This window comes from Octopus bimaculoides, chromosome 4 (genome assembly GCF_001194135.2).
Source record: "Octopus bimaculoides isolate UCB-OBI-ISO-001 chromosome 4, ASM119413v2, whole genome shotgun sequence".
NCBI classification, from domain to species: domain Eukaryota; kingdom Metazoa; phylum Mollusca; class Cephalopoda; order Octopoda; family Octopodidae; genus Octopus; species Octopus bimaculoides.
The window spans coordinates 41,997,218-42,007,149 of NC_068984.1; the positions used below are offsets into that span (position 1 = coordinate 41,997,218).

Below are 9,932 nucleotides of genomic sequence, written 5' to 3' on the forward strand. Positions count from 1 at the left end.
GATCTCACACATACATATATACATACATACATACATACATACATACATATTTATATTTATATATATGTGTGTTTGTGTATGAGTATCTACATGCAAGTGTAAAAGAGGTGAGCGATGTATAAATAAAGGAATTCAGAGATGGAGACATATATAGGGAGAGGGTTGTGAACTATAAGAAAACGAAAAAAATTTGTACTTACATATCTTAATATGTTGATACGTTCAATAATATTTCAGTCGTCTGCATTGCTCAGACATTCATAACTAAAATAACGCCACCCAAAAGACCTTTCCTTGTAATCTTCTTTCTTCCTTTCTTTCTTTTCCACTCCATTTCTATTTACTATATTTTCTTATCTCCTCCATATCCCCTTCCCAGTAATCCACCGGCTTAAATTTCACCTCCCCTCTACCTTCATATTCCGCCTGTGTCTTGGCAATTTATATCAAGACGGGTCAAAGTTCAAGCCATTATGTATGTATGTATGTATGTATGTATGTATGTATGTATGGATGGATGGATGGATGGATGTATGTATGTATGTATGTATGTATGGATGGATGGATGGAAATCTGTGTGGCTTGGTAAGTGTGTTGGGCTCACAAATATAAGCTTGTGCGTTCGATTCCTTGACTACTGGACTCCCGGACTGAATACATGTCATTCTTTTTGTAAGACACATTTTATATTGCCCCAGTCTACTCAGCCAAAAAATGTACCAGCCGAATAATGGTGCAGTCCTCTCTCTCTCTTTCTCTTTCTCTCTCTCTCTCTCTCTCTCTCTCTCTCTCTCCATCTCTCTCTCTCTCTTTCCTTCTCTCTCTTTCCTTTTCTCTCTCCCACTCTCTCTCTCTCTCTCTTTTTCCTTCTCTCTCTCTCTCTCCTTTTCCTTCTCTCTCTCTCTTTTTCCTTCTCTCTCTCCCACTCTCTCTCTCACTCTCTGTCTTCCCATCAGTGACATTCTGGATGTCCCGCTGGTGAAAGATGGAAGGGCTGAGAGGGTATAAATGTCTGCTCGCGACTACACAGGCACTTTAAAACAATTATAGTGAAAGCAGCGTATATTCTATCAAATGATCCTCAATTTGAGTGGTGGTGGCCAATATATACAGGCATGATTGGATGAATGTACGCACGAATGCATGCATCTATGTATGTAATTGCTTCTTTTGAGAGTAATTTTAATTCTTCTGATTTCAAGGCGCCTTGCTAAAAATGTGACAAAGTATATTCTTGCTAAGTGGAGAAGTGTTCCAGGGATTTGTGGATATACGAATCAGTGGGAACTTATGAACAGACATATATGTGGATATTCTTGCATTTATATAATGGGTATGTATGTTGCTTTAGTATACGAGTGTGTGTTTGCTAATATTTTATGTATGTGTATGCATGTTCTCAAGGAGGAGGATGCATCTCCCCTTTACAACCAACAGAGAAAAGAAATATGGAATGCTCGTGTTAACAAGACTGAATACAGCAAGACATATTTTCGCTGTAGTGGTTTCAAATTTTGGCACGAGACCAGCAAGTTTGTGGGGTGGGGATAAGTCGATTACATCAACCCCAATGCTCAACAGGTACTTATTTTATCGACCCTGAAAGGATGAAAGGCAAAGTCGACCTCGGCAGAATTTGAACTCAGAACCTAAAGACAGACGAAATGGCGCTAAGCATTTTGTCCGGCGTAATAACGATTAGGCCATTACGCCGCCTCATAGCTTCCCTGTAGTAATAACTTCGATAATATTCGAAGTTAACATATTAGGCAGACAGTTGCTAAATTTTGCGATCCTGGACTTGCCTTGCCTGCCTTGGTACTGCAAATGCAGCTAACTCCAGTAGAACATTTTTCTTTTCTCTCCTAAACAACATCAGATCTGTTGTTTGGACTTGGTGGAAGTTTTGATTTGAATGTTTCACCAATGTTCCTTGTGATGACATGTACTCAATAACAGGAGAATTGTCTACATTTATATCAGTACAGTCAACAAATGTCATTGTATTTTAGTAGACATGGGAATAATACCTTGATAATATTTTGGGCAGCTACTGATCACGTTTCATATCTTCCAAAGATCAATATTTTAAGTCGTATCGCAAACGTATAAGGGATTCCCTATGTTTTTTTTAATTTTTTTTTATTTGGTATTTCGTTGATATCTCCTGCTCTTTGGTTGCAAAAACGTACCTTTTGAAAAGTGACTTGATGTAACAGTCACTAGTCCAAGAAAGTTTAGACTTCATGTAAATACTAGCTTCATTAGGTGAACGTTTTTGTGAAGTGTAGAATGCTTTTTTATTTTTCAATTCTCTGAGGTACGCTAAGCCATCAGTTCTGTTATCATAAACGAAATTCTTGGGGATTCTACCAACCCGTCGGATATTGTTCTTTTCACATTTGAGCACTTGGATAATATATTCATTTTTGCTAGCGTTGTTTAGCAGACGTTGTTTGAGTGATACCATACGATGCATAAAGGCTATCTTCACTAATCTTCAGCCTCATGAACCCCCTCTTTTTTCTAAGACAGTACCTGCTAATATAATTGTTTATGCTTGATAATCTTATGCTTGATATCAGGATGTCGTGGGTTTTAATATCTATAGAGTTTATATCCTCTATGCAGTAATCAAGTTTCCGAAATGTTGGTATCAGTACTGTTACTTCAAACGCATAGTTGGATATTAACATGTAAGAGTAAAGCTGCAAGCGCCATATGAAACATTGTAGTGATAAGATGGAGTAAGAAAAGGGATCGTCCTATTACTGTCATAAAATTCGACCGCTTGAACTCTACTGTTTAGCCCTTGATTGTCTTTAGTAGATATTTGACAGCTTTTTTGAGGAAATCCACTCTATGATTTGTTAAAACCTGCAAAATCCTAACATCAACTATATCTATGTATATACTAGCAATTATTCAGCCCATGTCTCTTGTCTAAGAAGAGTTTCTTCCTTTTTCCTCCAACAAAGGCTCTTTGAGTGAGCCGTTGACTTTTTATTTTACATTTCCTGCGTAAGTAAAAAAAATTGAATAATTATTTCTGACTATTGCAATAGATACTAATATTTAGTTTGTCGACCCTGGTTAAATCAAACACGGTGCAATTTGATCTTAGCTAGTCGTAATTAACCCTATCTATTAATGAGTGATCATGGACATTTCATAGTTACTTTGAAAACTAGTAGATTGTTCGATATTTATACATAGTTTTTTTTTTGTGAAATTGTAATTTTTCGAAGGCATTTGGTTTTCGACACGGTGTAAAGTTGATAAAAGGAATACTGGAGGCACAGTCTCACTATATTCTTTATTATACAATTATTTCTTCTATCTTCAAAGCTGTTACCGAATTTTATGCCAAAAAGTGAACAAGCTTCAGAAAAAGCTACAGGAGAAACATCCATGTGAATATACTGGTTCACGAAGAAATGGTGCAACTTTCTGAAATTTTGTCCGTCAAAGTTTGTTTAGTTTTACTGAAAATGTTAAGCGTATTGGAAACTGATCTCTCCAAAACGGAAGCCGAACTCGGCAAATTTTGTTTCATGAAAGTAAAAGTTTTTATCCTGATTATGCATAATTAATTAACTCCATTTCCCTGCAGGTATTGCTTAAGGTGTGGAGACGCAATGGCCCAGTGGTTAGGGCAGCGGACTCGTTGTCATAGGATCGCGGTTTCGATTCCCAGACCGCGCGTTGTGAGTGTTTATTGAGCGAAAACACCTAAAGCTCCACGAGGCTCCGGCAGGGGATGGTGGCGAACCCTGCTGTACTCCTCCACCACAACTTTCTCTCACACTTTCTTCTTGTTTTTCTTGTGCCTGTAATTCAAAGGGTCAGCCTTGTCACACTGTGTCACGCTAAATATCCCCGAGAACTACGTTAAGGGCATACGTGTCTGTGGAGTGCTCAGCCACTTGCACGTTAATTTCACGAGCAGGTTGTTCTGTTGATCAGAAAAACTGGAATCCTCGGCGTCGTAAGCGACGCAGTGCTAACGAACGATTGCGTAGGTTAGTCTTCTTCGTTCAGATTCTTTTGCATAATCCTTGTTGAAGGGATATATTTTGTTAAAACATTACATATATTGTAAACGTTTTAAACTATCTTAACCATAGAACGAAATCGTAGACATAATCTCTTTTTACATAATATTGTTCTGCACCCGTCCAACTATGATTAGAGCGATTCAACAAATCTTAAAACGCTGCATTCCATGCGTCATGTCAAAAAGTACATTGAGCTGGACGTGAAGTCATAGTTCCAGTGAGCAAAGTAGAGTAGCTGATCCACTTAGCAGTAGATTACACACACACACACACACACACACACACACACACACACACACACACACACACACACACACACACACACAACACACACACAAATACACTCACACAGACACACGCGCGTACGTATGTATGTCACTTAATTTAAAACATAGGAATAATACAGAAAATATAAAGAGGTTGTATCTGTATTAGATTATGTTAAGTAATTCCTTAATTTACTGGTCAATTAAACGACAGCTAATATAGCTGTTCCGTATTCAGTAAGTTACACCTTGAATTTCGTTTCATAATTAAAGTGCAATTTCTTTTTCTTGAAGTGATAAATGCATGGCCAGCAGCAGAATATTATTGCAGATTGACAGGCATCAGAAGTGAAGTGACATTATTTTAGGCTGGAATTTGAAGTGCTCTTGACTTCACTTCCTAAGAGCTTACTTCTACCCTACGATAATTTCTTTTCTCATTTGATGTAATTCGATCTAGAAATAGCGTGCCTAATTAAGCCTAATTTTCGCATAAGTTTAATGTTTTATTTTAATACATGCCCCTTCCCTCTCGTTCTGTTCGCCATTCCACCGCCACTTGCTGTAACAGGAGCATGAACTTACAAGTATTTGAAGTGACAGTCTCTCAAAGTTATAATGCTTGTACAGATGATAAGAGGTTTAAAGTTTCATTAAAAGAGTCATTAATTCCAAGCATGTCAATAGGTCACAGGTGTTCTGCTCTGTTTCTTGGCAACATGCAAAATTCTAGGCAGGTAAGAACAGGTAGGAATAATATTAAAGTTGATATTTGGGTAAATGAAGATCAGTATTACTTTGAAGGCGTCTCTAAATATATCGAGTAAATTTGAATATTATACTCAACGAAAGATGGTGCGTTGTAAGGAAGGCAGATTCAGAAAAAGATTTTTAATATTGCATTCAGCCAGCAGATTCGCTATTCGGTCTTGTTCCTGATTTATAGACTTTTTTTCATTCTTTTACTGATTTCACTCAGTGAACTGATGTTATTTTATCGTTACAAACGTTACAAGCGAAAGTCAAGATGGATTTATTTAAAGGGTTATAATTCGGTTGGATCTAAATACTAAAGTCTCACGAAGCCCTATTTGTTCGATGCACCGCATTTTCTGTTAATCATACTCTCTTATTTAGATATTAACGTATTTAACATATGTTTATGTGTGTGCGTTTGAATGTGCAGGTATGTATGTGTGTGTGTGTGTGTATGTGTGTGTGTGTGTGTGTGTGTGTGTGTGTGTGTGTGTGTGTGTGTGTGTTACCTTACGAAATAACCAGACGGTTCAACTCTCGTTTCTATCTCGGAGGTTGTTTGCTCTTATACATCAAGTTTATATAGTTTATATATGTATAAGGTATAAGGGGTTGTTTGGGAAGATAGTGGGGTGAAATTAGGAGTAGAAGGAAAAAGTTAATTCGGAGAAGAAAGAGGAAAACTGGAAGGGGGGGGGGAATGAAGTGTACAAGAATGAGAAAAAGATGGAAAAGAAGGATATAAATAAGAAAACAAAGAAGGAGGAGCAGAATAATTCTGGGAAAGAGGGAGGAAACAAAAAGCATTGAAGATTCAGAAGCACCTTTGGGGAAATACTGATGAAGGTACTAAGTGGATACAGGTGATTATGAGTGGTCCGGGACATACGGAGGAGGCTGGGAGACGGGTGAGGGTGAGTAAGAGAAGTGGTCGAGGAGGTAGAGGCGAGCTGTACTATGTGTATGAAGGGGGAAATAGAGAGGGGACGAAGAGATAAGCCGGACCTTGGTGGAGGCGGAAATATTAATAAAAGCATAGAAGAAGGAAGAATGGGGTTAACTGTTAACCTCCTGAGTGTTTTTAGAAGCAGCAGGGGGTCAAGGAAATAAGGGAGTAATGCAGCAACGGGTAAGATGTGTTGAAAAGGGGCTGTTAAAGTTGACATAAATGACGTGCAAAAAATAATTAACGAGCAAAAATATAATTGATATACAAAAAAATAATTGATGCACAAAAGAGACAAAATAACTAATAATAGGGGATCCCACTCTCTTCTAAAATACCATTCTTCCCCACCCCTCGTAATTCCATTTTTCTTCCTCCCACTTTATTGATTTTCACTCGTTTATTTGAATTGACTGATCTCTAATCTCACATTATTGTTATTTTGTTGTTGTTATGTCATTGATGTTAATATTGTTATTATTGCTATTATGTCCTCTTATAGCCTGGGAGTGACTCAGCACATCGAGGACAGATACCGCAGCAATAATTCACTTTCGCACAGCTTGTGATTGCATTTAATGAATATGGCAATGTGAACCAGGTGATATTGGGGAACCAGGTAATATTGAAAAGTAAATGCTTATGTGTCTGAATTGAGAAGTGGTGGCAGCTTCATACACATGACCTTAACATGTGATTTAAGTGCACTGCTAAAACAGTAGAACACAGTATTGGCTTATAAAAACGTTTAATATACTTTGTAACATATTGTATTTGCATAACGAAATACCGTGACCTTACAAGTCATTAATATTTACGTACCAGCTTCCAGGAATGTGTTTATTATGCAAATTGGTATATTACACCGCTATATGTTGTGGCTGTTTAAGCAATGAGTTTGTGGATGATTAAGGAGTTAGATGGGTGCTGAGGAAGAAGCAAAAACTCCCAAAATATGACACATACGCCTATTACTCATTTTTTCATCTTCGAACTCATTGTTTGTTTACATCTGACGCCTCGGATACGAAACGCCGTAATAAAATCAGAGCTGGATATAATTTCTATAAACACCTGGAGAAATGACCTTAATACATGAAATGTTATCAGTTTAAAATTACATACACAAGCACAAAACTGCTCTAACCAAAATTCATGCAGACACGTATGCGCGCATACACTGTGCGTTGAGGAGTAATGCAAAATCATTAGAATCTATATTTTGGATTTTGGTATAAAGATTTTGTACTGTGTAAGGAGTTTTATACAGAGACGACGCTCTTTTAGTTTTTCATAATATTAATATTAGCTTGATTTTTTAAACTTCTCATAAAATTATTTAGCGAATAGGTTTATGAATTACAATTGACACAAAATTTAACATTGTTATTTTGTTTGAGTTTTATCTTAAATTAGTTTTATCTTAAATTTTACTCTTACTGAAACTTTACTGAAAGAGTATTTCAATTAAATAAGAAACATAATCATCCCCTCTAGTATTCTTTAATATTTAATCCATAATATTAGTAAACGCGTATCTCCATTATACTTAAATGAGGCTAGATTGACCAGAGCTTCTCGTTATTATAATGTAGCCTAGGCGGTGAGCTGGCAGAATCTTACTATAATGGGCGTTATGTCCGTCTGTCCGTCTCTTTATCTGTTCTCTCTTCACGGTCAGAACAATGGTTAAGAAATCAAACCAGTGTTATTCTTTAGTTGAACCTAAATACGATATGTATCTATGTACGTACCTATGCATGTATGTATGCATGTGTGAATGTAGGAAACACTTTTTCCAAGGTGCTACGCAGTGGGATAGAACCCAAGAACCACACTGTGTAAAGGAAACTTCTTAACCTTACAACCATGACTAGTTGTGAAGATAAATTCCTAGAAATAAAATACAAGAGATAGAAATGCTTTCTAGATATTATAACATTAGTAAGCAAACACAATGCTTATATTTCTTAAACATTCATGACAATATAATTCATGATAATATAACAATAAAAATTATTGTTTTATATTTCCTATAACATTTACAGTTGTTAGCAAAATAGTTTTGCTATTTATACATTATATAAAATAGTCAGTCATAGAATGTCTTTGAATCCTTATATCCTGGTAATAAAGGAAAAAGTAAAACAAAGGTGATTGCGATCTAATGTCTGTTTACAAATATTTTTTTTTTTATGTGGGTGTAAAAATAATTCTGGAAAAGTATTTTGTCTAGATATTTTAGAATATTTTCTAGTTTTATATATATATATATATATATATATATAAGAGATTTAATCTCATTTTATGTGTTAGAACGAATATATCTACTGATGAAGACTGTATATATTCGTTGGAGTAGATTTGAAAAGCGAAAAAAACCGATGCGATTCCCTGCAACATTCCCGGAATAAGTGGAAACGGGACTGAAACCGCGAACCGATCTTACATCTTGACCGACGTTGCTCATGATATTAGAATCATGATATTAGAATCAAAGATTGTTGGATTCTGTCGCATTATTTTCCTTTTAGTATCAGATGTGTTCATCGAGCATCTATTGCGATGTTTGGTGAATTATTCATTTGAGGAGTATATACGTTTTATTAATATATATGCTCTACAAAAATGCAAGAATACTTTTCTGCATTTGCGATTTTTAATGAATTATTTTTCCTTTATGTTAGATTCATTTGTATGCGAAAGTAAATAATGCTTGTCGAAACTTATTACTTTCGTTCCAATAGTAATGCAATTTCATATAGAATTTGCAACAAGTCCTTCGAAATTTTTCTGACATCTGTCGTCATAAATGACGCATTTTTTTATGAAGTTTTATAAAAGCTTAATAAGGTTTTCTATATTGTTGAATCGTTCATTAAGAAACATTAAGAAGTCGTGCGAAGGCACATGCAGTCGTGTTTGTGTTCCTTTTAGTCTGTGTCTGAGCGTCCGTTGTTCGAGTTATTTTAAAGATGCTTCAATGGATTACTTATTTATTTGTTTCTAATCCCAGTTGGCGTATGTATTTTTTGAATCTATTATAAACTCGTAGTAATTTTGTAGTTTGACACGCCCAAGAACAGACGGGTGCATGTGCACACGTCACGCGCACACGAACACATACAATTTTTGTTTCAGCAGTAAGTCTTTTGCTTCAACTTTTTACTTCTTGCAACCATTTCTAGACGCAATCTAAAGTTTAGGACTACTCCTATCATTGACTTTTGTCTTTTTTAGTTTAGTTCCCTTTTCAATATCGCTCAGTAATACAGCACGATTGGGAGCAACCGTCTGAGATCGTTCTGAACCTGTTGTTGACTGTAATAGCGACGTTGGCAACGATGCTTGACGTTTAGGAACGACGTGACGTCCTGTTTCAGACGGCGAAGACTTCGATGGCAATAATTGTCGTAAGGGTGACGGCAGTAGTGGTGGTGGTGGTGGTGGTGGAGTTGCTGGAGGAGCTTTATGTACAACTTCTATTGGAGGTGGAGTTTTAGGAGGTGGCGGTAAAGGTGACACAGGTGTAAATAGTTCTTCGGTTTGTGCCTGATTAGTTTGGAATTGCGGACTTTTCATGAACAAATCCATATTCGTGAGTGATGAACGTTTTCGTTTTGTTTTCCTCCCAATGGACGATCTGTGGATGAAACAGAAGTAAATATATAAATAAACAAATAGCAATTAGATATAAACGTCCAAGGAAATATCATAAGCAACCATTATATATTTAGGCGCTCACAAGCAAAAGCCTATAACAGCTGTTTCGTATGTTTGTTTATAATCATGCTTGGATTTGCAAATAGGTTCGTTTTGAACTGGAATAAAATACAACGTAATGCATAAAATTTGAAGAAGTTTCACAGTTAAACCGTGTATATATATATATATATATATATATAT

At 36.2% G+C, this 9,932-nt stretch overlaps 2 protein-coding genes across 4 annotated transcripts in view; both read right to left on the reverse strand.

The window, feature by feature from the left end:
* Positions 1-276, reverse strand: part of LOC106881680 (WD repeat-containing protein 64) — a 65,565-nt gene extending 65,289 nt beyond the window's left edge. For all 3 annotated transcript variants that reach the window (XR_008263901.1, XM_052967031.1, XM_052967030.1), the window contains exon 1: positions 201-276. The gene's annotated coding sequence lies outside the window, so the exon portion shown is untranslated. The remainder of the gene's footprint in view (positions 1-200) is intronic.
* Positions 277-8,102: 7,826 nt separating this feature from the next.
* LOC106881759 (slowpoke-binding protein) overlaps positions 8,103-9,932 on the reverse strand; it is a 37,774-nt gene continuing 35,944 nt past the window's right edge. The window contains exon 13 of the mRNA XM_052967032.1: positions 8,103-9,669. Coding sequence (XP_052822992.1) covers positions 9,222-9,669 — 448 coding nt within the window. The 3' untranslated portion in view covers positions 8,103-9,221. The remainder of the gene's footprint in view (positions 9,670-9,932) is intronic.